This window comes from Amblyomma maculatum, chromosome 1 (assembly GCF_055883805.1).
Source record: "Amblyomma maculatum isolate TAMU_Amacu chromosome 1, ASM5588380v1, whole genome shotgun sequence".
NCBI lineage: Eukaryota > Metazoa > Arthropoda > Arachnida > Ixodida > Ixodidae > Amblyomma > Amblyomma maculatum.
This window is the reverse complement of record NC_139344.1, coordinates 273,672,716-273,700,616: the sequence shown is the minus strand read 5'-3', so window position 1 is coordinate 273,700,616 and position 27,901 is coordinate 273,672,716. Positions and strand designations below refer to the sequence as shown.

Genomic DNA, 27,901 nt, shown 5'->3' with positions numbered 1-27,901 from the left:
TTTATCACGCCGCACTTGGGGCGGGCGTAATGATCGCAGCAGCTGACCGCGTGCTTTCGTTGATTCATACATGCAAGAATAAACGACTCCCGAAAAAAAAAAAAAAAAAAACGCCGATTCTTAACGTTTGAACAGCACAACGATAAGAAAGGATGACTCGCAAAAAGAAAAACAAAGAGAGCTGCCACTTTTTAACGTCCGCAGGTGCCATAGAGAGTTCGCAACACACGCTGGAGAGAGCGTCCGACGCCTGTCTGAATACGGGCTGAGCTGGCTTGGCGCATGCGTAGCACGTGCTGAAGGAGAGATATAGCTCGGCAAAAGGAGGGCACACCCACGCACATGGCTTGCAAACGTCATGTGTTGGCGCGGGGGAAACGATAACTGCAGATGCGCGCGCCTTCGGGGAATGGGCGCGGCGCTGCCCAGACCAGACCAGCCGTCGCCGAACTGTCCCCTCATTCCTTCCGCGCGTGGCTTGAAAACATTACGCGGCAAATGGCCAAGGGTGATGCGATCGTCTTTGGGGAAGGCACACTTTCCAGTGCGTGGTGCAGAGGTCGATATATCGAACGACTGGTGAAATTAAGTTCGATATATGACGCGGCTTTCCTATACTTTAACATGGGATTTTCAAGGGGATATTCTGTGAGTTCGGTATAACCAAAATTCGATATATTCGGGTTCGATATAACTGGGTTCGACTGTATTTACTTGTGCTATATCGACAAGGTCATTGATAATACCGCAGGGGCTCTTGCAAAATGAATGTTTCTTTATGTGGACAAATGTCTGGATTTTGTAGAAGTACATGACCCCACCAAGCTTGTCGGAAGACATTTTGAAGATATTTCGTGATTGTGGAAAAAGCCTTAAATGCATCTTTGAAGCCCCGTCTGAGAGCACGTTGAAATTTTTAGATCTAAGGCTCGTCTTGAGCCAATACAATGTGTGCTGGGCCTTTTTACCGTGGTCAATTAAGTCTTCGTTGAATTTAACCCTAGGTATTCGAAGCTCGTGAAGTGTGGTATAACCGTTTCATGTATTGGTTCGGCGATGTTCAAGTCCTGCGAACACACCATTGGGTATGTCCAAACAATGTCATCCTACTAGCGTGTAACGAGATCCTAAAAAAATTAGTCATGCAAACAGCAAAAGGCCGGGGCCTACCCAAAAACATAAAAAGAAGATTGCATTGGTGCCATACCTTCATGGAGTGTTACATCATCTAAAACACGTAGGACACAGGTAAGGTATGGAAGTTGTGTTCTCCTCGCCTATCAAGCTAGATAGCATTTGTGCCAAGGTCAACAGAAAGTTGAGAGATCAAGACCCACCAACTGTAAGCAGCAGGGGATGCCAGGCTAAGCATGAGGTTCTTTTCCTTCTGTGTGCAGAAAGTGTCATTTACAGTGTTCTTTTCACATGTGCGAAACATGCATCTACAAGAACATAACAATTCTTTGGGTGAACATCCATCCTCAAACTTGGCACTGCACTATAAAAAATGTTGCCACAAGCCCCCGTTCACCCCCATGTTTAACGAAGCTTTGGTTCTATACAAACACAAAGATAAATTGACAAGAGAATTGAAGGAAGCATATCTCATCCATAAGACCCGCAACACATGCGTGAGCACCTCATCTGTTTTTATCGATCAGTGTGAAATTTCATATCTTGGCGGTTCTGAATGGCTTTCATTGTTGGGCTTTATCTACGTACATGTGCATCTGGATGCAGGATCATTCTGTATATGTATGTGCGTTTTTTGAATAAATTCGTTAAGTTGGTTGTGAGCGCTTATCCCGTCTCCTTTCTTGTCTGCTCTGTCTCGCGCCGTTTTCACAGAAATGTCTTAAAAAGAACCTTTTTGTAATAAAGTCACTTGGACCAACAAAAATCCTAATCAGTTGTTGGTGACAACATGGCCCTGAAGAGGCTGTCTGGTAATTAAATGGCTACCTTACTAAATGCCTTTTGCTGGTTTATAAAAGAAACACTCTAAAGTACCTGCCATCCGTCTCTCAAGATCTCTCTGTGCAATTTTTATTTTTTTTTTTTCAGTTATTAGATTTTTTTTTTTTGTTTAAGAATTGGGAAAATACCTCTTTAGCATGAATGCAATGGGGCTACAAATACAGCTGAATATTTTTTCATGTGAAAACTACAGCCTTGCATGAACACAGCGTTATTTTCCTTGCTCTTTCTGTCATTTAAGAGGCAGTCGACGAGAAATGCACGAGAATGAAGTGTGGCAAAACTGCATTACCGCACCTTCATTCCTTGTCGCCGCTGGCTTGTGCTTCGCGCTGCAGAGTGCTGTGAATGTTTCTCCCCTTCACTACTTCTCATTCTACTTTTACTCTCCTTTACTTTCGGAGTTGACCATGCCGCCTTCTTTCCACGTTCATAGCCAACTTTACTTTTTTTCCTACGTGCTGCATGCTTTTCCTCACGGCTTTACATAAAGTTAGCTTCTCTTCGGCATTGTTGGGGCTTGTGGTAAAGCCATCCAAAAAAAAATATTTTTAATACAAAAAAATTTGCCACATGATCTTGGGTAATGCATGTGCGACAATTTCGTTTCGTGAGAAGTATAGATGCGGACATAAGTTCAAATTAAAATCACACCTTCTACACTGAAGATAAGAAAACAATATTTGTCCTAGGGAAAAGGCACTGGCGTCTAGTACCGGATCGCACATACCACGACTGCAAATTTGAATTATGCAGCGCGTAAAAAATAAAGGAAGAAGCTTGCTCTGTTTACTTTTGTCCGCAGGGGTACATCCCTGCGGCCAGACTTAGTTTACTATAACACGTATTTATGAAAAATGTCAACTGTAAAGGAAAAAAATATATACTGTCTATGGAAATCGAACTGGGACTTCAGTTTTCCTTTACTATATATCCGAATTTTTACTGTATCCTAGTTTACTAACGCGGGGTTTTACTGCACCAACTAGCTCGTCTCTTGATGTGTTAGTATGCCTTCACTTTACCTTTCTGAAAAGGAGGTTGCTTTTTTTTTATGATGATTGCTTAGTTATAATAGGATTGGTGTAGTTTTTCTTGTTAATCACATGCTTGATGTTGCACTGGGTTCACTACATTGCTTGTGTATTGTTTGCTGGGTGGTTTTTTTAAAAATTAAACCATGGCTGTAAGTTCAATCACAATCTTTATCCTATGCATAATCTTTCTCCTTAGATGTCTGCATGCTATTACTTTTTCTATCTTTTATGTTATTATTATATTTTTTCCCAGCTGATGTTCAAGTTCAACCGTGTACAGCCAGCCAAATCTTTAACTAGCTTGTATTACAGTCGCCTTTTCTGTGCTTTGCCTTACAACATAGCAAACTCATAAAAGAGCTGAGACTAAGTACATGCTGACCAAGCCCATGCCTAAATCTCGACCTTTCCATTAATTTGCACCATCCTAAGGTGCAGGAACACAAAAACAGGTTGTCGCGTGCGCCAGTTAAAGATGATGTTGGTTGTGCCAATTGACCCATGTCTACTTTTCTAGAGTTATAAGGTTGTTGTTCAAGTGGCTCTCCAGAAATACATGTCTCCCCCTTGAGGCTACTTCATGGATTTCTGCAACAACTTTCCTTGCTTCAGCCAATTGGTGCATGCTGCTAGGGGACTAATTGTTGAAAGGTTAAAGTGAACGTGAGTTAGCTTGTTCCAACATGTAATCGATTTGTGCTTTTGGATTTTTGTGATTATTCGGACTGATTGAACATGCCTTTGTTCGTCCTATCTGTTGGACTCTGGCATTAAAAGGGCATGTTAGGGTAAAGCCACCTGTCATGCAAAATTCCAGTAAACTCAATGATGCTTTACAGGTGGTGCTCACTGTTGAAAGGAAAGTATTTGCTCTTCAAGACCATGAAGAGGCTTTCTATTGGAATGATGGCAAATGGGCAAGTACTATTTTCTTTTAAGAGAAAAAAAGTGAAAAGCAGTTAGACATGTAATGTTTTTGCTTTATCTTTCGGAGGGGAAAAAATATTGCCTGACATGTACACACGAGAGGGAAAAAACTATAGGGGGCACTTAAGCTCCGCATTTAAAGGTGCGATAGCATAGGCTACCATCCTATATTAAAGCCCCTCTTTAACCAAGCCATGTGAACGTGCCTGCGTGGCCTAGGGGTAATCCCATACGATAAGAAAGGCCCGAGTTAGCAGTTTCTGCCAGACGTGATGTTGGGCAACCCTAGGTCCAGTCAGTGCGTGGCCATGTCGGCTGCCATCTACTGCCTGCCAGCGCCATGCTCAAAACTTTTCGCTTACAACTATAACGCCAGCGTTTGCTTTGTGAGTGACAAATCATGAGCATCGTGCGAAAATCCACCGCCGACGCCAAATTTTCGATGAACAGGGCCTTTAATGCCATTGCATTAATTTTGCGTGCTTTTACAAGTGTGGGCTTACTGCTCCAGTTGCTCATTCTTATGAGAAAAAATTCAAAATATTGTTAATTATGTTATAAGTAAAATGCCTCATAATACTCGTTGAAGCAATTCTATATTGCAAGTTCTCATATACGTCGAAAAGACAGGTACCATGTCTGAGGTCTTTTATACCACTCACATGGGCATTTCGAAAACTGTCGAACCATTCGACTCGAAGGCCATAGTCAAAGGCCCTCTAGCCTTCCTTGATGAAGCCTGACCACACTTGGCAATTTCAGCTTACAAGGAATTCAGTTCCACAATTGTGGACACTTCATCTCATTCAGAGTGCGGCTTCTCATCTTGGCACTGTCTCCGTCGTCTCTTGGGTCCATCAGATTGCTCACTGCTGCTGTCTTCCTGGAGGTCTCCTTGCAAGGTCCTTAGCTGATCCTCTTCCTTCTGTCTCCTTCTAAAGTCTTTTCCGAAGGCAGAAGAGTCTCTGTTGGTTTTTTGAAACCGGTGGCCATTGCAGGAGTCCGCCATGCCTCCAAAGCACAGATTGGTGCCAGCTAGGATTATCCCTTTCCTAAGCGGTGCACTCTGTGTAGGAGCTGTCGTTTCACCTCACTTTTTGCTGCCTTCCAGGTGCCGCTCTTCTGATCCCCATCATAGCTCCGCTGCCCTCGTTTTGGGGATGCCTTTTGTCTGTTTCCACTCAGCCGGATGCACGGCACACACACACAAAAAGCCGACTGTTTGTTCTGCCAGTACTGGTTGTAAAACTCGCATGCTAGTCTAACTAGTCAATGGAGCAGCTCTGAACTCTGTAGAGATCTCAAAAGATTTGAAGCTGTACCAGTGTGAACTTTCGGATGTGGAGTGTTTTTAGTAATTTGCTGGAATGAAATCTGAGCAATGTAATCTCTGAAAGACCATGGAACTTTAAATTATACAGCTTATTTTTTGATAATGAAGAATCTCCTGGCTTTGCAGTGCTGTAGCAAGTGCAATACCATGCTTGCTGATGGTTCAAAAACAACCACTTCTAGATTCCTGAAAAGTTCATAAATTACATACAGCTTCTCTAAAACAGTGTAATTCATTCAAGCATGATTAACATAAGTGGGACAAATAATTTTGTTTTTAACGATTTCTTAGGTTAAGCTTTTGGACTGATTGCTTGCATGCCTGCAAAATTATTTAGGGTGGAGGTGGCATCACAACGCCTCTCTATGAGGTGATAGAATCGTTCAGCGGCAGTTAAGTTTGCTGTGTAACAGTGGCCATTTTTCTGCAAAACCAGAGGTTGAAATGGCGTGAAGTGATATATTCATGTGTACCTTTCTTATTCACGTGAGACATGCAGACAGCTTGTGCCTTATAAAGGGTTATAGCACCACAATCCAATCAAATTCTTTATTTCACTTGCTAGTGTAAAGAAACATGCATATGAAGAATTTTGTGACAGTTTATTCAGGAAGGTAGCTTGGGTCTGTTTATTATGGCTGTGGCACTTCTGTTGTTTGTAACCATTGTGCAACACGTTTGTTGGGAACTAATACCGCTTCTGATATGAAACCAAATCTTGAAAATGTCATGGTGCGCACACATGGCAACATCAACTTAAAAACTTGTTGCTATCTGTTATGCTGTCATTGAGGAATTATACTATAGGCTCCACTTTTTGAAACCTCTTTCATGAGCATCCAAGCAGTGTTCTTAACAAGAATACTTTGTAGTACTAGTGCCTTTTCTTTGGCACGCAAATGCACTTTATGAGCAGCTTCATACTGATGAAACCAGATAAACCCTTATGCAAAACCTAGAAACAGCTTACACCAAGCTTCTTTATGCATAAAAATTAAGAAAAAGAGCTCTGACATTGTTTCATATTCATCACCTCTCTTTCGTCTTAGCTGACTTTCAAGAGAAAAAAAAAAAAAAGAAATAACATGAGAAAGAACTCATGTGCTGTCAAGTTTTATGGAGAAGAAATGTTTTAAATATATTTTGCTTTATTTTCACCCTTCAGTGCTTTATCAGAACGAGAACTGTTTTTAACCCCATCTTTGGCACACGATTGCCTAAGCCGTTTATGCACCAGAAAGGCCAACATTGTGTAGCATTTAAACAAGCGCTGACTAGTGCAATAAACTGTTGTAATGTAGTGCTGAGGGTAATGATGTGTTGTAGCAGGCATATTACAGCAAAGCCTTGAGGAGGGGGTGTGACCACAGCACCGGCCGGCAGAACCCCTTCCCACGCTTCCCCATTTACACAGGCGGTGGAGTACAAAAGGGATGTCACTGTTGCCAGAACACAGGAGTTTGGTGTGCGCCAAGGAGAGCACGTCTGCGCTACTTGCCTCGCTTATTTGCTGCAGCTGGGGTTCAGTCCGCTTGCTTTGCTGGAACTCCAGAAGTGTAGTTGGGGCAGAGAAGGGACGAGGAAATTAGAGACGTGTTTGCGATGAAATAGCAAGGAAACTTTATGCCATATGGTTACATCACATCAGTTTCAAGTCAAAAATAAGCACAAAGAGACAGGGTGGGCATCGGAGCCATTTCAGCAACCGACTAGCATGCACACCATCACTATTTTTAAAGCTCCCTTTATCCATAGGTCTCTAATTGTGGGCTTCGGTTACTTCACAAATGAAATTAATCAAAGTGATTTATTTATCTTGCTCAATATTACAAATGTGGAACAAGGGACAAACAGGAAAAGGCTGGCACAGCTGCTAGTTGCAGCTTGAAAAACTCCTTTGGCCCATTCTTCACAGGGCGACCGGCTTGAGCATTTGTGGGATAGTGCAAGGAATTTGTACACAAAAAGCAATTTATCAGAGCACAATAATTACATGGAGCATATATAAAGTGTATATTACAAATCATGCATGCATTGAACTTCGCAGAAAAAAAAAATGATGCGCCAAAATTGCTACAAAAACATTAGAGTGCGAAACAGAAGACGTCAAGTCTCAAGAAAATCATTACATCAAAGAGATAAGGCATCACAGCAAATTATTGTGACATTTTTTTATGGCCATGCCATGTGCTCAATTTCGGAAAGTTCCAACACGATGATTGGGTATGATAAATGGTGAGGCATAGTGGAAAGGACCAGAAATGGTTTGCATTTGATATACAGGCATCTATTGGATTAAATGGAACATCTTAAGCATTGGAGTCATTTTTACCTAAAAATCAGTTTTATAGACCTTATGCAATAACTGGCACCCTCTTATGCCGACCACGCGTGTTTCTGCTATGTTGGGGGATTTCGTACACCACAGTGTATATGTAATACTGGATTAGCAATGCGCAAGTTGCCATTAATCATCGGCTAAGGTGCTGAAATATTGTTCTGTACCTTGATGTACACAACAAGGAGCTAAGGATAGCCAGGGAAACAAAGTGAGGGTGCCAGCTTTGTACAGTTTTTATTAATGCGGAGCATTATTTGGCTCATGCGTGCCATGTACAAATTGTGGGGTTGTACTAGGGGGGATAAATACGTTTTCCCCTCTTAGTCGCGGCTGACAGTCCCAACCGCCGACCCACCCAGTGTTCGCGAGTGCTACCTAGCCCACGCTGACCACTGCGGGCCGTGCTCTTGGGAACAAAGGAACAACACGTGCTGACAACAAACAGGCATTTGTTGCTGCAATAACAACAACGCCAGCTAGCAATAAAGCACACTAATGAATACAGGTCGTCTGACTCACCAGCAGGGCTACAGGCGAATGTTCGCCCACGCTAGGGCAGGGAATAAACTCCGAGGCCGGACAATACGGGCAAGCGGGATAAGTCCGGCGAGGTGCGTAGTGCCGCGAGGAGACGTCCGCTCACGTCCAGGTCCCGATGCCGAAGAGAAAGGAGTAGGCTTTGTCCGCGTGCGTGCTGACAAGCTCAGGGGTGGCACTTGTGCTGTCGCAACGCTGGCGCCATCTCTCGATAGTTATAATGTTAACCACCAATGTTGGCGCCATTCTGCGATAGCTAGAGTAACTACCGCGAGGGAAAGCAGACTTTAAAGGGGACGATGGGAGATCGTTCCCCACAAAATGCGTGTACAGAATGTGTCCGCAGTGGCTGTATAGCTTATATAGAGTATTTTAGGTCTCATTTAACTGCCAGTGATTAATTAATTGGGGTTAAGTTGAACTTTGCGCTACATTATTACGTAATATATCGTTGCATAGCTTATGTCTACCATAATTGCACTAATTCTCTATGATAATTGATTGTTAATTAACTGATTATGACTAAATTAAACCTCAAACTACAGCATCAAGTCGTATATCGTTGGATAGCTTGTGTAAAGTGTAATGGCTCTGGACATATTGCAGGTCTTATTAAATACCATATTTAGCTATTTGTGATCAAAAATTGAACTTTACTATGACTGCACTAAACTAATTGTAGGCCTTTATTAACTGTTAATTAGTAAATGTGATTAACAATAAATGTGATTCACTTTAGACTACAATGTGAAGTTATATATTGTTGAGAAGGTCGCGACGAGTAGAATCCAAAATCAAACGCTTAACCATGCAAAAATCATGTGAAGCTGATAAAACCGAGGGTTAACTGAGCTGGCGCCTGTCTAATACTTCTGTCACACGGGCAAGTCCCAACTCCCTCGAACTTTTCTATAAAGGACCACGCATGGAGTTGGTTCAGCCCCAAAGGAGTTGTCGCCGTGTCACACGGCTAAGAACGAGCTACTCAAAGACGCCGTCAGGGTCCCATTAGGCGCTGTTCGTTTTGTGCATGCATATAAAATAATCAAGTTAGAAACACGTAAATTAATTTTTATCTGCTTTCTTTTCAACAGTTTGAATTGAATTTAAAATATAAATGTACCTTCATTCATATGAAAGGAATGCGCTGGTACGTTTACTAGCATAGTGGGTTTGTCCTTTCTGCTGGCCACAATGTGCTTGCAAAATTCTTGCGTGTATGCTTAGATATTAGCGCATTTCCTTTTTTCCATGCTCTACGTTGTGCTACAGTATCAAAATTAGTTAAAAACGCAAAATTAATGCTTAAGTGCTTCTTTTAAAACCTGCACTAAAGCTCACGGGGAACCAGAGTACTCCCTTTACCTGCTCGAGGGAGATGATTGGAACTCCTTACGCTAGGAACTTCCTTAAACTTCCTTTCCTAAAGGACTGCCGTGTGACACGGTGCGTATCTCCATTGAGATAAGGACTACCTTGGTTGAAGGGAGTTAAAAGGAGTTCAGCCGTGCCCGTGTGACAGCAGTATAACTTGGCTAAAGAAACACTCAACAGAAGCAAAACAGTCAAACTTAATTTTACGCATTAGCAGCACATAAACAGACCTAGGTGCCCCAGTAGCCTTTTCTCTCTGGAATCATGGTACAAGGCCAGTAGGAAGCCGCTTGCAGATGTTGAGTTCTTTTCGATAGCTTGTAATTAAATCGCAGAAGTAAGAACTTAGAGAAAGGCCCAAATGTGAGCTATTTGCTTATCTTGTAATGTTCCAAGGAGCACTCCTGTCTGCTAGCAGTTATGGCGCACTGCGTCAGTCAATTAGGAATTTCTCACATGGGATTAGTTTTGCGCTTGAGGCTCCATATGCCCGTTTTTGTCCTTAACTTTCGGTTCGCTTTTATGCAAGCCTTATGCATTCTTCCATTTGCGAAGTGTCACAAGCGAATGGATCCGCAGCGGACCTTCAGCTAGCCCCGGTGTCAGTAAGTAGCACATGTGGTAGGCCGCGTAGATCGGTCATTTATGCTTGTGGTTGGCCATTTCATGTTGACATATTTTGCGACGATCGAATCTTCACAGTAGAATTGTCTAGGCTGTGGTGTGCACCCACAGTGCAGCATCGGTAGTCATAGTTAGTCCGTCATTCTACCGAGCACCTGCTATCGTGGCAGCGAAATGCAAGCAGCAATGCAAACTACAAGGCCATTTTTTAGCACATTTAAGCTACAGCAGGGCTATGAAGTGTACAGTAGTGAAGGGCTACAGAATAATGCTGAGCACCTGGCGATCTTTAACGTGCACCGAAATCTCAACACACAGGTGTTTTAGTTTTTCATTTTCATCTGAAGAATGGCCACTGTGGCCGGGATTGAGACTGCAACCTTTGGCTCAGTAGCACAATGTCTTTGGACAACCTCAAACACACTAGCAATCAGCAATTTTCACCAAGGTGTACTCTTAATCGAGTGTCTGTTCGTGACATGCATTGTCCATGCAGTGCAGGCGCGGATAGCTCGCATGAATCGTATGAACGATATGATTGTATACTTTGGCCTGTGTATTTCCTCGTCTTCAACGTGCGACACCTTTATGAATTTCTTTGCTGCCGCGGTGCCTCTTCGACTGCATTTTCGACACACAATAGCTATTTGCAAAGTCGCTCGAAAACGTGGGTAATGCAAAAAGGTCTACCGATCACTTCTCGGTCACTATTTCTCTAACCTTAAAATAAAAATTCGCCAAACTGAGAAAGCTGTGCATATGTTCCGCACTAGGCTATATCGTGACCGCAAACCCCAACATGGTGCCACTTTCTCGTTTCGGTTTTTCTCTGGTGGATGGCAGCACATTTGCATAAGGTCTATACACTCTTAAATGTCTCATAGTGTATGAAGTTGTTGATTTGACTATGGCAAATCGTAGTATGCATCAGTGTGTACAATGCCACGTACAGCATGTTGGCAATTATTTGCACAGTGTGTTTTTGTGCTACAAATATTCTGAATTTATTCAGTTTAGCTGGCCTACCTCAGACTCGGAAGACAGTACACAATAAATATCAGAAGGAAAGCACTGTAAATTGGAATTTGCATTGTCATTGGAAGACTGTACCTGTGGCAGCATGCGATGTTAGCTATTTTATTTATTTTACTGCTAACATTCTATACTTCTGTGCCCCACAAGTAGGGAGGGAAGCACACTATGACCATCCACTTTGCCATGATCTTTGACACCAACATAATCAAGTTTATTTTATTGTATTCTGTGCAGCCAACATACCAAAGCACAGTTGAACCTGGTTGTAAAGAAATTATAAAAGTCCATGATTTTTCGTTACATCCAGCGCTGGCTCTTGCTCAGACCGAGGCAAAATACATAGTGACAGCAAAAGCGCAATCAGGAGCTACACCACAGGAGTCATAGCAACGACCGCGGGTAGAATCCTCGATCAAAAGCCAATAGACAGAGACGTCACCCTTGTTTGGACGTCAGCCCACGCAGGTGTGCCCGGAAGTGAGGCGCCACACAAACTAGCCCGAGATCTCACACGCCGGGCTGGAGGAGTGCCACCGGAGCAAGGCAAACAATAGGACCTGATTAACTATAGTGAAATAACAGCGCACTACAGACTGAGCAGGAGGGTCCTACCACTACCAGACCCCACATTAGGCAAAGAGAAGCAATAGCATGGAGAAAGCTACAAACAAATGCATACCCATATATGGCCAGAAATACGATCAGACCTATTTTTGTTATGTAAAGAAAGGGGATCACTAGATCATGTAATATGGGAATGTGCGATGGCACTAGGTAGGGCTAAAAATATTACTAAGGACACCTGGGAGACCTTTCTGCGAAGCTCAGATCCAAAAGCCCAAAGAGAAATTGTTCGACTGGCCGGAGGTGCCGCCCGGGTCCAAGAACTACTGGCCTGCAACTAAGGCGACTGTCCCACCTTCGTGATCTAACCCCTGAAGAGTGGGATAGTCACTCTTTTGGACAATAGAAGTTCTCTCTCTCTCTCTTTCTTGTTGTATGCAGGTTTTGCGTGAAGACACTTGTAGAACAAAAACAAAATCTGAGTCAAATAGAGGGAAAATTACTATGCAGTGTTGACACCCCGCTCAAAAGAGGTATTTCAGTAGAACTTGTCGGCTAGTTGGTTCATCTCTGCTTCATCCTTGAAAGAGGTACATGCTGCTGCATTGATGACTTAATGCGCAAGATTTTCAGATTGTGAAACGGAAAATTGTGCGAATTGAGAACACATCGAGGTTCTATCGCATTCAAATCATTTTAAAAATCCCTGCGGTTATCAGTATTTACTGTTGGTTTGTCTTGGTTTTTAGTTAGCGTGAGTGAAATTTTCAAAAACTAATTTTAAGTAATAATTTATTAATTAATTCATGGCATAACAAACTGAGTTTATCCTTACCTAGAAATCTGCCTAATCGACCAAGTGCCTTTGCTAAATGTAGCCCAAGTTTTAAAGAAAACAATTGTGTGTTGTAGCCTAGTGAAACCAGCTAAGTACTAATGAGAGTCATGTGGCTCAGTCAGCAGTATTTTTTATTCGCCAAACTTTGTTAAATAGTAAAGATAATTAGCTCACTTTTACTTATTGGCTTGAGGAGCAAAGTGTCAATATAAGAATTGTAGATTGTTTTGAAAAACAGCTGGAATGATATGTTTGCAGCAAGCTACCGTTTACACAAAGTACTTTTTTTACAGGCTTTAAGCAATGATTTGTAAAATAAAAGCTTCCACGTGACAGCAGTGTCACTTTTGCATCCCGAAACGCGTCTCGGAGATCATTGTCCTCTATTCTCTGGAACGCTCTCCCTGATGAAGCTTTTTGTGCTGGGAAAGAGACATGAGCGAGCAGCTGGTCACATGACAGGTGTCTTTGAAGGCCAACAAATAGAGCCACATAAATTGTATCTTACAACTTTAATATTGACGTTTGGTCCCTCAGGCCAGTGAATAAGAAGTTATCTAATTAGTCCTTGCTAAATGTAACTTCAGTGAACAAGAAGAAATATTGCAGACAAAACCAGGTGGATCTCTTCAGCCCTCAATCGGTTTCACTGGGATAAAACACATCGTGGTTTTTAAAAGCTTGATTGCATTTGGCTGGGAAACCTAATACGTATACATGCATTTTTGCATGTTTGGTAGGTTGAAAACCTATACAGTAGCATGTACCTGCCCTGAGTTTCTCTTTCTTTTTTTCACAGCTCCAAGAGCATGACAAAGAACCGAGCCTGTTTAAGGACCGCCTTTTTGAATTCGACATTTCGTTCCCGCCGAGGTGAGTCATACATGTAGCATTGGATCACGGACATACCACCTGTTTGTCTGTTATATGCAGCTATCCATTCAAAGAGGAGTCTTCGGGGCCCCGCAGCTACATGCGTACGCGTTGCCCTGCCTGGTGTGACCGCATTTTGCTCAGCAAATCGGCCAAGGCTCTAGTGTACACTGTAAGGAACAACTCGGCTCCTTCATTGGCTTGCACTGCGTGCTGCTTTAATTATACAGTCAAACCCACTTATAACAATATTGAAGTGCAAACATTATTGTTATAATAAGAAATAATTGCTATAGCCAGGTTATGTAAAAAAAAAAAAAGGAAAGAAGTGACAAACTTAAGTGCATTTATTGACGGGAAAGCAGCTCACAATGTAGATTTCTTTGCAGGGAAGAATTCATATCAGCCAGCTCTGACTGCTTCACGCTGTATTTCATTCACTTCTATCTGCAGGTTGCCAAACTACTGCACATACTCGGGTAGGGTACCTTTAAAAAAATGGAGTTCTAGAGGGACTCTCATTTGAAACACCTGGTTTGTGTCTCTTCCTGCTTGTCATCACTAGCAGCATAGGGGGCGGCTGAAATTACCACCTCATGAATGAAATCTTTATTTTTCGCAACTTCATCATCACATGCAAGAATTCTGCAGCCACCATCGTTAAATTGATGGAAGCTTTGCAAACCTTTGCATGACTGGTATTCTGAATGAAGCCCACTTTCCAGAAGCATTAGCTTGCAGGACTGAGGTAACGTTGATGGCAGAAGGGAACACGAAGACTGTGCTCGCAATGCAGATGCACCTTTGTGACAAAGTTATGTATGGCACATGCGGCATATGCAGCCATGCATCAGCGCCAGCACCCCAGTGCATTTTCTACATGAAGCACACCCTCATAAACATGAATAATGGTCTGCTAGGCCAGAGGAAGCTTTGGAAAGTATTAATCTTTTCCTTGCTCCTGTGCTGGGGTGTCATGTAAGCATCACCGGCACACAGGATGTTTGTGTGTGCAGTCATATGGTGTTCTCACTTCAACTGCAGCACAGTCCATTGATATTCACCAGCTCCTTTTGTGTGCGCTTTTGCATTGTGAGCAGAGTTTTGCTGGCGTGCTTGAGAGCACTTCTGTGTTGTTGTTGTTCTTTTTTTGAGGTTGGCTCTGAGTGACCACATTTAATTTTTATAACGGATCATGCGCTATGACAGCATTGTTAAAAGCATTTCATTTTTCCATAGAAAACATGGAAGCGATTACGGTGCCACGAAAGCCATTGTTATATACAATATATCGTTCTATTCTGTATTATTATAAGTGGATTTGACTGTACATAACGCACCAATTTTTTGCATGAAACTCGTACTGCAGTTTACTATGTAAACCTCACTTCTGGAAAGCAACATAGATATGTAGCATGTTAATCGGTTATCGTGTGGCTGTAGGCTGTACAATTTCTCCTGTTTTTATGTACCTATTCACGAATTCCTCTATTTTTAGTTTAAAAATCTGGTGCGTCAAGAGTGTTCTTTTTATATTGAGACCTTACAAAGAGTGCCTGTGCTCTGTGCAAATAATTCTGTGAGTAGGGAAGAGTGTGTGCTTGCTTTTTTCTTGTGGTGCAGGGCCATGAAGAAGGCAGCAAGTCGTCCACCGTGGTGTACCACATAATGGGGCCCAATGTGTGCATGGGTGACCACAAGGTAAGTGCTGGCCGCCGCTGGAGGAGCAGCTTGGCCGACTGCAGTGGCGACTTGTCTTTTCTTGTGTTGCAGCCTGTGGTGCTGTGGTTCCGCATGGTCCCTGCCGCAGGTACGTGTCCCCCTGGCTCTGTTGCTAAAGGCGAGGCGCGCAAGAGTGCCAGCCCGCACCGGTCCTCCAGGTTGCTTAGGGGCTGCCCAGCTGGCTGCCGCCTCCTGTGACCGCTTCCCACTTGTGCATGGCTCCCCCGTTCTGTTGTGCATGATGTAAGTGGCTGTCCCCCCCTCTTTTTTTTTTTTTTCTCTCACTGGCTGCCAGCTTCTGCATGTTGAAACGGGGAATTCCCCGTTTTGTGAGGCCTTCCAAATTTACCTCCTTTCATTTTTCTTAATATTGGTTTGTTTGAGCCTGTCTTGAATTCACTGCTAGCCTCATAGATGCTGAGAGCCTGATTACTTTTTTGTTTCTTTCCTTTTTCAGCGTTGTGTTTGCTTTAAGCGTGGTAGTCGGGAGTTTTTCATCGTGTCTAGGTGCATGAGGCCTCTAGTCAACAACCCAGTCAGAACAGGTTTGACATGCCCTTTTCTGTTGGTGAGTTCCTCATTTCTACTCCCTCATGTTTTGCTGCAGTGGCTGGTTGAGCTGCTGTGCATTTAGCCACAACAGCCAAGCCCATGGGCTGCTGCTTCTGTTGCACTGAGTGTATGCCACACATCTTGCGGAGGCAGCCACGTTCCTTGTTAAGTTTCTGTTGATACTCTGCTCACCAAGGAGTAGTCTTCATTGTTTGCTATCCTGCACATTTCACCACAGTTTTATTTTGTTATTGCAGCACTGGCAGACATGAAGATTTACAGAGAAAGTTAGGGGTATTGAGGCGAATTTTTGTCACATTGAAAAAAATGTATATAAAAGTGCTGTTTTTCTGTTTATTGCTAAAAGGCACTGTGAAGCCACTAAAAACTTGCGAACTTGTTGCAAACATTGCTGCCCTGTTTCATTGTGTCATGCACAATTTTTATGGTCAGTAGCCTTTTCACCTGCGTGCAGTTGGTATTTATGACAGTAAATGCTCAGCTGTTGAGTTTCAATGATAGCAGCCACAAATATCTTATGGGAACAAGCGTTACGTTTGTGAACTGGGATTATGAGGTTTTACAGTGAAGGAATGGAAGCCAAGGAAATCTTCATTCTACTAAAGAGGCGATGGCCTAGCTTGACAACTGATGGTATTATACTGTGTAATTTTAAAAGGAGCCAAGTTAGAGATTCTGCTTTAGGTCTGCTTTCTTTAGCCCCTGTAATCACATTTGGTGTGGTTGCTGACTGTGTTGCTGTGCCAATTTACAGCAGCAAAACTATCCCTGCAGTGCTTAGCAGTCTGTCTGTAATCGGGAAAAAAAAAAAAAAGAGGGCCATGCTTTTAATAACATAAACTTGTATTTGCATTTGTTTGTCTAGTATGATGTCATAAAATGCAATTTGCAGTGAATAAGAGTTTGATTGCTCTTGCTCCACATGTTCTGTTCAGATAGAGTACCAAAAGCAGGCTGATAAAACACACTGCCTGCCTTATTTTTTTATTTTATTTTATTTTATTCAATTTTTGTGTGTATGTGTGCTCCTACTTCCATGCACCTTTGTGCATTAAGAGCATTTGCATTGGACATCCTTCAGAAAAGTCAAGTTATATTACCTTGCTGCTGTGAGTGAACCTCCCCCATTCTGCTGCAAACTTAGCTGGAGCAACTAGCATAGTTCATCAGCTTTACAGAAGGTTGACCTTGGAGTTCTGCCACGCGAAAACGTGAAATTTTTGCTGTTACCTGATGCTCTGCCAGAGCAGCAAGTGGGCAAATTTCTCTCACCTGCTAGTGTTCAGCCACATTAAAGAGCAGAAAGTTTCAGAAAGTTATGTTGAAGTCACAGTGGGTTATGATTTCTGCATTATTTTCAAACTTAGCAGGTGTGCAAGCATCGACAAAAGTTTTCAAAGCCACAAAAATTCTGGATATCCTCAATGCTTGGGGCACGGCTTGACATTAAGGGTTGCACTGCTGAGAACAAGTTCGTACTGATTGCCAATTCTTCATGTGGCCACCTGTACAGACCTCTAGTTTTCAGTAATATTATGCGAGTGTCGACCGCTTTGTCATTCATCGCTCCTCCACCTCTTCAATCAAATTCATTATGTGTACACCAAGAAGCTCCTTCATGATCACAGTTTTAAGGTAAATGGCCGTGCATCCTTTGGTATCTGCATCCTTATCTTGGCAGCTGTCATGCAAGGCATGTCACAGGCAGCAGCTAGGAGTCTATCCTTTTCTTTAGTTATTTTCCGGTGGCATTCGCAAGGTGCATACAGACATGCCCCTTAATCTGGAGCACATACACGATTCTATTCACATTGGCTTGCGTAGCTGCTTCTATACTCCTTTGAAGTTCAATGGTCGCCGCCGTGCGCTCAGTCAGTGGTTAAGGCGCTCGACTGCTGAACCCAAGGGCGCAGATTCGATCCCATCTTCAGCAGTTGCTTGTCAGCGAGGTAAAAAGCAATGCACCCATGTACTGTGCGATGCCACTGCATATAAAAGAGCCCCGGGTGGTCGAAGTATGAAACCCTCCACTATGGCATGGCCTGAGTCACTTTGGGACGTTAAACCCTATAAACGAAACTAAACTGAAACTCCATGACCAATTTTTACATTCTTACAGCACGTATCCTTTTGTTGTGTGGTTCTGAAGAGCCATTTTACAAACTGCGTAACACCCACTTATCGCAAATGCTTTGAAAATGCAATTGCACGTTCAGAGGCAACCACAACTCTGACTGATTTATTCTTGTCAAATTCACTTTGAAGATTCACTTTGAAAAAATTTGGGTGCAAACTTCATTGCCCAAGCTAGGGGTGTTGGAATATTAAATTTTTTAATACAAATTGAATGCGAATATGAAGAAAAAATGTCTTTGTATATCAAATTGAATATTGAATGTCTGGTTGATAAAAAAAAAAAAAAAATGGCGAAGGTTGCTTGTCTTGGTCATTTCGGAATTGCACAAGGTATTTGTGAACAAAATTAAACTTGGATTGCACAGAAGTGTATTGCCTATTGAGAAATCTGATATGACTTTTATACAGGATTCAGTATATCGGTTTATTGTACAGGATGCAACTGCATGAAACTGGGTGCATCTGTCATATTGCTGCAAAATACAGTAAACTTCCGTTAATTCGGCTTTCCAAGGACCAGAAAAAAAATGTCTGAATCATCCAAAAGCTTGAATATTGTTGGGTCTGTGAAAGCTGCTGAGAACCTTTTTCGTCCGAGTAATTTTATCTGATGAGCACCATAACAATGGTTGTTTGCATGTTCATTTGAGGTAAAACTGAAGTAAGGACTCCATATTTTGCTGATTTCGTTAAGTGCTTTGCGCTCACTGTCAGGAAGGCCTTCTTCACAAAACAGCCCCATCACGTTTTTAGGATGCTTCACCACACAGTCACGTGGTGATGCATTGCTGTGAAGCCCCCAGCGTGGTGAAACTGCATTCTGCAGTTTTAGTGCACTGGAAGCAGTTCATGGATGAACGCAAGGGATATATGTGTAAGCATTAGAATGGCGTAATGCCATACCAAAATAAAGTGACATGCCAAGCAGTGTCCAAAACAGCGGCACTGGCCAATGCATGTGCCATATCACAGCCGCATGATGGCGTGAAATTAATGGAAAAGAATCTGAAACTGTGAAACTGCACTTGATATAGGAAATGAAGATTCGATCGTTGCCTTGCCTGATATAACTTGCACAAAGTGCGCAGGCACCATTGTTTTATGCAGTTGAGGTTTGGGGAGGTATATTTCAGTAATTGCTATGTGGGCTGTACCTGGATGCGATTGCTTATCTGAATTGAACTGAATGAGCCAGCCCATGTCCAAATTGAGTGTCCAGCGCCATAGGCCTACATAGGCGTCGACCGGGACTGAGCTCCAAGTTAAAATTTCCTAAAATAACGGGGGCCGAATTAACACTGTGTTACTGTATCCGAAACGGTAATAGTATTCAGCAGCATTCGAATATTTAAAAATTTTCGGTGTACTTGGTAATTTTCGAATATTCAGAAAGCTATAGATAGGTTTTTTTGGATCGAAGAACAAATAAATTTGATTCGCATTTGAAATTTCGAATATTCACTAACCCCTAGTGAAAACGCCTACCCTTGGCATGCTTGCACTGCAAGCAAGTTAGCAGGGAGGTTCGTGCTGTGAGAGCAGAACAGCCCAGCAGACAATACTAACTGGCCAGTACTCTGTATGGAGGCTCATAATCCCGTTCGCTTTGATGTTGCTGTCCTTCATGGGAAGCTTAATGACCTTGTCGTTGACTTTGGCGTTACTAAAAAAAATTGGAGACCTATACATGGGACTGCTATTTCTGCGATAATGGCACAGTACCCTTTATGTTCACTTGGTTGCTTTGGCCGAACTAATTTTTGTGCATATTGGCTTGTCTTATGTAACTAGCAACTATTTGTTGTTGGTGAAGTTTTTTATTAGTCCCCATTAATGAACTGCAGCCATGGTTAGATCTTTCTTCCATTGTTCTTAGGTGTCACCTATGCATATGAGAATACTGCTGCAGTGCTTCTGGAATTGCAAAAACCTTGCGCATGTTTTGTGTAGCTCTAGCACTTGGTTATGAGCGCTGTCTTCTGCGTGTATCAGCGTGCAATTAGGGTGCGCAGTTGGTTTTTGAGCATCAGTGCAGACTACAGTGACACTGAGCTTGCTGACCAAGGGGAATGTCACAAACATAGGAAGCTTTCATGCGTTATTCACATTACAATTATTGCAATGTTTGGAATCAGACTGAACTTTTTACTCTCTTCTTACAGAAGAGAAATGGGACTTCAGAGAACTAGAAAGGGTATTGTGAATGTGGATGCCCTCTAATAATGACTCTGTGCATGTGCCACTTTTTACTGCACTCAAGTTTGTTAGCTACACTGTTGGAGCATATAATGAAGTGTGTGCTATTTGTGAATAGTTCCTGGCACCCCAACAATATTCCAACAGATGTGTTGCACTCTTAGTGCAGCAGACCTCAGCTTTTGATGGTTGAGCATAACTGGAATGCTTTATCTAACTCATAATTAGTAATGGCTGAATGCTGTTGTAGGTTCTTAAATTACCCTGCATACTTTCTTGGTTCTAAAATGGAAGAGACATGATTTGTTTACATGGAGGCACTGACAGGGGAGATAAAACATGTAAGAGTACATCATTAAACATTCTAGCTTGTACATGCATACTTTTCTGATTGGTCTGGTTGCAGTGCTTAGCATTATTGGTTCTTGCTACCTGCTTGTAAATGAAGGGCAGAAAATTATCCTTTATTAGCATGAATAGTTAGTCAATTTTGTTCTATTACCACTTATGTGGTTACTCGGGGCCCCAAATCACCAGTGCAATGAAGTAGCCTTTAATAATATTTATATAATCTACTCGAAAGGTCTTGCAGAATCCTGGAGCTCTCCACGGTGTGGCATACTAGCCGTAGTTGTGAAATGCGTGAAGTCAGATACGAAGTCTCTCAGGGTTCTGGAGAAAACAGTATATTGTCCATGTGAGTGTGCATGCCTCCTGATGCGTTGACTCCCTGCTTCCTGCACAGTGTAGTAATTTCCCTCATGTTTTTGGAGCAGTTTATGCAAAGGAGTTTATCAGTGTTGAATTATTCGAAGTGTACCGATGCTGCATTAAGTGACCAAAGGCTAAGTAATATAGCTGGTTTTATTGCACTGCTGCCTCCTTCATGAGTAAATAATTGAGAATCAAACTGGCTGCAATTAATTCTATGGACTCATTCAACATGGGTATGTAGCACAAGCAAAGCACATTTGCTGTTATAGTTGCCACACCTGAGCCCTGCAGGTTCTCGTACTTGAAGGGCACCATGCTGTTCTTTTCTCCTTTTTAATTCCTTGAGGGTCCTTTCGTTTTATTTGCAAAAAATGGTGCTCTGCCCCTGTTACAGAGCCATGCCAGAAGCCTACCCTGGAGGAAGCAGCCACCCGCTACATCCAGGTCAAGGTTCCAGGCTCTCCTGTGCGCATCTTCCGAGAAACCACCGTGTGAACTTGCCACTCGATAGCATGACACCCTCACCCACTGTTAGCACATATGTGAAATGGCTGCAATGCCAAAATTGTTTGCAAAGACTCTGTGCAAGGTGCTGCTGGAATGACCTTATGTTAAGATCTGATGTTACTTGTGCCAGTTTGTTGATTCGTAACCCCCACCTCGTAGCATTCAAAGTGGTTGTAATGCTACATATTTTATGCCAGTTTTAGTGCCACACTTTGATGTGGGGCAGTTTATTGTTCTTTTTTAATTCTTGACGTGCACCTTGAATTACGAAAATGCAAACACACACACACAGATTTATATACACATAAATATATATGTATAATGCCACCTTGCATTTGCACATCTGCTTTTGTTCAAGCATGTGTTCCACATGCAGTGCAGTTATTAGCATTGCCTTTTACTTTTTCTATTGAGAACAGGCACAGGTTCAGTGGGGCATACATTACCTGCACACCTAATGGGTATGACATTGAAAGCAGTGTCTGGCAGGGTCTGTCAGAGCATGCCATTTTTCTGCAGCATTTTTCACCATTGTGGAGACTACATCAGGTGTCCTTGTTTTCTTTTTTTCTGCACAGGAGTATACAAAGTCATTCTGCAATCTCCCCAAGTCTCGTTTATTGTAGGAAGGCTGATTGAAGCCTCTCTCTCAGGGCCCTTTGAGATTATGCGTGTATTATCACCGATTTCCAGTTCACTTATTTACTATTTATGACCTATTTGTTGTGCCAAAATTGTTTTGTGTGCATGTGACCTTGTGTTGTGCATTGTTTGTACGGTTGATCCAGCTGTGCTACACCCCATTGCAGGTGATATTCCCCTTGTTATTTAATGCGGTGACTCGCGTTGGGCGTCGCGACTGCCGGCCGCCGCGTCGCACAGTGTTACGCAGTGCAGTGTTCCGTCCAGTGGTCTCGAGGGCCGCGCCGTGATGCTGTACGATCGTCACAAAGTCAAGTTATGTTTTTAGCATTGTTGCATATGTGCACATTTGTCGGTAGTTTCTAAGCATCGACTTCTAGGTCGTCACCTGCCATCTTCGTTCCAATCGCAATAAATGGTGCAATCCCTTTTCCGCGTTCATGCATTTTTATTGAGTCGCGCACCACTAATGACCTGCGCAACTTTGATGATGATATCCTCAGTCGTAATGGCACATACTTACAGGGTGCAATTGGCCAGTGTGCATTGCAGGTATACAAACACACTCATGGACAAGGAGTGGAGTATTTGGACAATTTTGTCTTGGACTGGAATTTGAACAAAAAAATGAGGGTTCAACGCTGCTGAACCGAATGTGGAGCAAAAGCATTAGCTGCGGGTGACCGAGTGTTCTTCTTCTAGTATTGCTTTCGAAATAAAAATGAAAGCAAAGAAGAGAAAGCAATAAATTGTCATTCTACCTGATGTAATTATAGTCGTGAATAGAATTGCACACTAGTTTCAGAGTATATCCCTTGTCCCTTGCCCCAAAGTATAGAACAATCTGGATAGATAGAGGAGCCCTAGCCGAACCGGTTCGACTGTAGCCCTAATATGGAAATTTTCGATAGCAGGGAATTCGCGAACGCAACCTGACAGAGGTTATACTCAAGCAAAAATATTACCAAAGAAGAATTGGGTTAATTGTAAATATTAGGTGAGCCAATCCAGTAACGGGATCCAAAGGGTGAGAAGCTGAATCCGTGAATTTAGGTCAGGTATCCGTGCCTCTAAATACAGCACAGCATTAGCCACTGTTTTGGGCACACCTAAGCAAAGGCGCCGAGCGTGTTGCTCCAAAAGAAACGGGCCACTTCACCCACCCAGAAAAGAGAATGGAGCCGAATTCAAGGATTGGCCGTTAATAGAATGAGTAGTGTCCCAACTTGTACCAAATTTTTTGTTGATGATCCTCTCCAACTGGCCAAAAGCATTCTCACCTTTAAGCACAATGCTCCTAATTTGGGGCACCAGCTTAACTGCGGGCCGTATATTATACCCAAGTATTTAATAGGATTAACCTGTGAGATTAGGATGGCTGGTTTGATTTATGGGGTTTAGCATCCCAAGAGACTCGGGCTATCAGACACTGTAGTAGAGGGCTCCGGAAATTTCGAATACCTGTAAAGTGCACTGACATCTTGCAGCGCACGGGTGCCTTGCTTTTCGCCTCCATCGAAAAGTGGCCGCCGCAGCCAGGAGCAGCCTAGCGTCATAGCCACTGCAGGACCAAGTGATACAACAAAGAAATTTAGAGCTGATGCCGGTGGGAAAACGAGGATGGCACGCTTATTGACATTTAAAGCTAACTTCAGGCTATCCAGCCAGACTTCCAGAGCATTCAGATACTCTTGCAACGATTGATATATATTTTTTTTTTTGCAGAAGCGAAAAAGACTATATTGTCCATATTTAACAATAATGTATGGCGAGACGACATAGCTTGCCTTGTGGTATGCCTCTCGACTGGGTCTAGATGTTAGAATTTAGCGTACCCTTAGTGCAAAAGAATTAGCTATCCCTTAAGAACTCCATTATCCACATAGGAGGTTGCAGACCTGCTAGTTTCTGAAGCAAAATGCTGTGTTCTACACCTTTGTACGCCTTAGTAATATCCAATGTAACCAGAGCCACTACCGCCCTGCCTCATAGCGACCTTAATGCTGCTCTCCAAGTCGATCTGCACAGACTAACTCAAACACCCACAGCGGAAACCATTCTGAGCCTCGCTAAAGCCTTGAAGAGTCTGAACATGATTCGTGAGGCACCTGATGACCATCCGTTCTACAAGCTTAACTAAATGTGAAAAGACAGCAATCGGCCAAATATTGTCAGGATCAAGACCCTTCCCGTAAATTAGCAGTAAATTAATTTTCACATGTCCAATCATGTGAAATCCAGGCTACTTCCAAAGACCAATTCATAATATACACAAGGTCCGGGGCAAAGTCTTGCCAAATGCTACTCTGTCAACCCCAGGGGCAGCAGACTGCAGGCAATTAACTATACAGATATAAAAATCTCGGTGAAGTCTGCACTAAAATGGGATTGAAGGAAAGGTAGCGTGCTCTTGAAAACGCGCGACAAGGCCTTGAGATCCAGAGGAAATACCTTCAGATACATCATAGAAACTAACAAACCTATCAATCAGCCTCACTACTATTGGTCGACAGGTCCGCCGGTCAGAATCGACCAATAGGAGCGCGGCTAGACGATGGGTTTGTGACAGTTTTGTGATGCGATTTCGCCTTTTCGTTGCAATCCTTTTTCTTCTCAGACTACTATCGAATGGGAGAGGAGGGCAATACGTCAGTACGCCCAAAATAGGTGATCTGATTTGCGTTGTATTGGTCCTTCGGCTTAGATAACTTTTTTTAAAGGCGCAAAAAATTTGTAATTTATCCAGTTGTTTGTGCACTGTATGCGCTAGGCGCTTCCATGCGGATACGCTTATTATTATTATTATTATTATTATTATTATTATTATTATTATTATTATTATTATTATTATTATTACTTCGCATTCATTTCACCGGCTCGGAGGAATCGTTTCTAATTGCTGATTGAACTGTGAACACTCATCGCTGAACGGCGGCTAACACGGAAGTTAATACTTGAGAACCCCGGTCCGATTTATCAGACTGGTTTCGAGTTCGAACCGAAACAACGCTTGTTCGCACGCAGAAGGTCATGTCGAGCACGCAGCAGCACGTCCGCACCTCAACTGCACAGGTGGATAGAGCTGCGCGCTTGTGCAGGGCAGTAGAAAAATATTAACAAGCAATGCATATTTAGTAACTCATTAATTAGTCAACTACGCGCTTGAGAATATTACGAAACAGTAAAATATGTTTGTAAACAAGCGAGTACCGGCCGCCACGTGAGGGTCGAGGAAGAAGATGAAAACGCGATGCATGGGTGCGCGAGCCAGTGGCACGACTGTTACTTGCGCGTGAATTCACCTTGCAGAGAGCGTCTTGTTGCAATTCGTCGCTAGTACGAAATTGTACGCAGCGCTCGATCATAAAATGGCAGTGGAGCGCAAGTAATTTCCAATCTCCGTGAGTCCCTGCCGGATCGATTCTTCTCCATCGCATCAGGTTTTGGCAAGGCGTAAGTTTGGTTCCTGCTGCTCGTGGTCCTCCGTCGAGCAAAGTCTGAGCGCTTGTTCAAACTGAAGTTTGCGTCAGTTGGTGAACGTTTGAGCGAATAAGAAGGACACTAGAGAGGGCTTTTGTTCAGCAGCTTTAGTTTCAGTTTGCGGTAAAGGAGTGCCATGTCGAACGGAGGCGAAATTTTCAACAACGAACTCGGCCCCCGTGAGCGTGAGGCTCCGCAGTTGATCGTTGAAGATGGAGAGTCTGTAGCTTCTACTGAGATGGACAGCGACATCAAAAGCCCGTTCGACGATGGAAGGGTCAAGAAGAAGGCCAAAAGGCCGTCAAAGTTGATTGCCACCGGGGATGTGAGTCCAGTTTTGCCAGCAGCTACTAGAACGCACCCCCAGTATCGCAAAAACAGCCGGAGGCCTAGGAATGGCCACGGACGTGGACAGCCTAAGAAAGGTAAGGTTCCTTGCGGACGTAGCCCAACGCATTGTTTAATGCAGATTTACATAAATGGGGTTGTAGAAACTTATTGAAATTGCGACCTTTCAGTAGCATCTGTGCTCCTAAGGCATGTAAATATAAACATGGCGGCTATCCAGCACGTTTTTTTGTTTTGGTTTTGTTTCCCCACACGAAAGCGTGCTAGTTCTGTTCATTGCGTTCGCACAGTGATGGAGGCTGGCGAAGCTTTTTGTCTGCAACGTGTGAGGAGATACAACTACGTGGAATGAAACTGAATGTTCCCGTTACGACTTCCAAATTATCTAGGAGGTTGCAAGGGCTATGATCGAGTCTGCAGCGTATGGGTCGTCGGGCAGTTAAATGTTATGTTTGTGTTTGTACTCGTCTAACACCCTGCAAAATTGCCTTTTGGACGGCTGGGACGTTATAGCAAACATCGTTTTGTCATCACGGCTGGAATGGTTTAAGCTAGCAACATTTGGGATATATGTCGTGCTCACTCTGTGCTTTCGAATTCGCAGGTGGTGCAGGCGGAAAGGGTACTTGGGGCAAGCCTGGGAGCGAAATTTCACTCGAAGACGATGACATTTCAGCAGCCGACGTCAGGGACCCAAACTACGACTCGGACAACCAGGTAACAGCAGTTGGCTCAGCCACCTGCCACGCGCCACGACTATCTCTGGTGTGCATCATGTTTTGAGTTTAGAAACGTTCCATTGCCTCCAAGGGACAGAAATGCACTTTTACTGGCCTATTAGTGCCTTCCTGTGCCTTCCAGAACACCAGATTGCCCACTGGCAAGAGCACCTGTTTACCTTTTGCAGGAAAACTGCGAGTTTGATACCATAACACCAGAGCTTATGGAGGAGGAGTTTGAAAAAACTGTCTACCCTTTGTTGCTGGAATACTTTGAGCATGGAGACACCAATGAGGTGGTTGTAAGTATCTTAAATATCTGTCTTGTTAGCCAGGGAGAAGTGAGGCAGAAATTGCTAGAATTGAGCACGAACATTGTTTTGGTCATGGTTGGTTTGTGTTCTGTACCTTTCGAGAAACATGGGCAGGATGTGTGTAATAATCATGCATTGCTGGTCTATGCCCTAGTTTCTTGAAAAGTGCAATAATGAGAGGCAAAATTGTCTATCCTTTTGTGGTGCATTGCATTTACTTATTTTTAAATATATTTGTTGGTGTTTATTGATGGATTTATCATGACAGCTGCACATAGGCCATCAGGCATGCTCAGAATTTGTTCTTACAGTTTATAGTTTCAGTTTAGCATGGTAGAAAGCTGGGCTAGTTGGAGGCTGTTCATGCTGCATTTGTAAAAACAATAAATGAGCTTGCACTCGGTTATCACCTCATATTAAAGGTTGTCTTGAAGCTGACGTTCCTGCAAGCTCGACTAATTTTAATCATCTTGTGTTGAAGATTGTCTTAAAGACAGCATAGCAAAATAGGAGAGTGGCATTGAGCATGTGCTGTGTCTATTGCTTGGTCATGTGTTACACTGCTCTGCAGTCTGTATGATGATTCACAAAGTTGCTAGTGACTGCAATAAAAAGCAAGAAATTCTTATAGGCTCTACATATTATTTTTTAGTTGTCGAAGTTTTCGCAATGTCTTGGTATAACGTACACAGTGGTACACCCTAGTACGAACACAGCTCAGCGTGGCTGCGCTCCGCAAAGTGTCAGCGCATCCGGCGCGGCTGCACATCGAAACAAAGTGTTGCAGGCGCACAAGGGGCCTGGAGGCGGTGCTTCGTGTCATCTGCTATGGCGCCGAAGCGCATCAGGCTTTCTTTATTGAAAAGAGCATCCAGCTATGTGCTGGCAGTGGCCAAACATGCCAAGATGGTGTTATCGCACTTCGCTCACTGCAGCGTGTTGTTTAATCCTGGGAAGGTTATCAACTGGCAGACCATGCTAGCTTGGGCACGGCAATCTTTTATGCGCAGGCGAGACTGATAAGCTGCTGCAAGTAATTTCCGAGCTAAGCGGCTGGTCTGTCGAATGGAATGACTCTCGGATGATTTGA

The 27,901-nt window shown here is 43.1% G+C and overlaps 2 protein-coding genes across 7 annotated transcripts in view; both read left to right on the top strand.

Moving 5' to 3' along the window:
- The window catches only part of 5PtaseI (inositol polyphosphate-5-phosphatase A), a 45,919-nt gene extending 24,585 nt beyond the window's left edge, over nucleotides 1-21,334 (top strand). For 2 of the 4 annotated variants that reach the window (XR_014704457.1, XR_014704459.1), the window contains 7 exons: nucleotides 3,854-3,931; nucleotides 13,387-13,460; nucleotides 13,521-13,632; nucleotides 15,084-15,161; nucleotides 15,271-15,425; nucleotides 15,640-15,750; nucleotides 21,196-21,334. Coding sequence is in view for 1 of the 4 variants with exons in the window: in XM_084591296.1 (XP_084447422.1) it covers nucleotides 3,854-3,931; nucleotides 13,387-13,460; nucleotides 13,521-13,632; nucleotides 15,084-15,161; nucleotides 15,234-15,380 (489 nt within the window). In the remaining 3 variants the exon portion in view is untranslated. Of the gene's footprint in view, nucleotides 1-3,853; nucleotides 3,932-13,386; nucleotides 13,461-13,520; nucleotides 13,633-15,083; nucleotides 15,162-15,233; nucleotides 15,426-15,639; nucleotides 15,751-21,195 lie in introns of those variants that run through there. The other 2 variants (XR_014704458.1, XM_084591296.1) reach the window with 2 other exon arrangements.
- Nucleotides 21,335-24,931: 3,597 nt separating this feature from the next.
- Nucleotides 24,932-27,901, top strand: part of LOC146206565 (programmed cell death protein 4-like) — a 48,928-nt gene continuing 45,958 nt past the window's right edge. The window contains exons 1-3 of one of the 3 annotated variants that reach the window (XR_014704456.1): nucleotides 24,932-25,855; nucleotides 26,383-26,495; nucleotides 26,686-26,799. Coding sequence is in view for 2 of the 3 variants with exons in the window: in XM_084591293.1 (XP_084447419.1) it covers nucleotides 25,567-25,855; nucleotides 26,383-26,495; nucleotides 26,686-26,799 (516 nt within the window). In the remaining variant the exon portion in view is untranslated. The remainder of the gene's footprint in view (nucleotides 25,856-26,382; nucleotides 26,496-26,685; nucleotides 26,800-27,901) is intronic. The other 2 variants (XM_084591293.1, XM_084591294.1) reach the window with 2 other exon arrangements.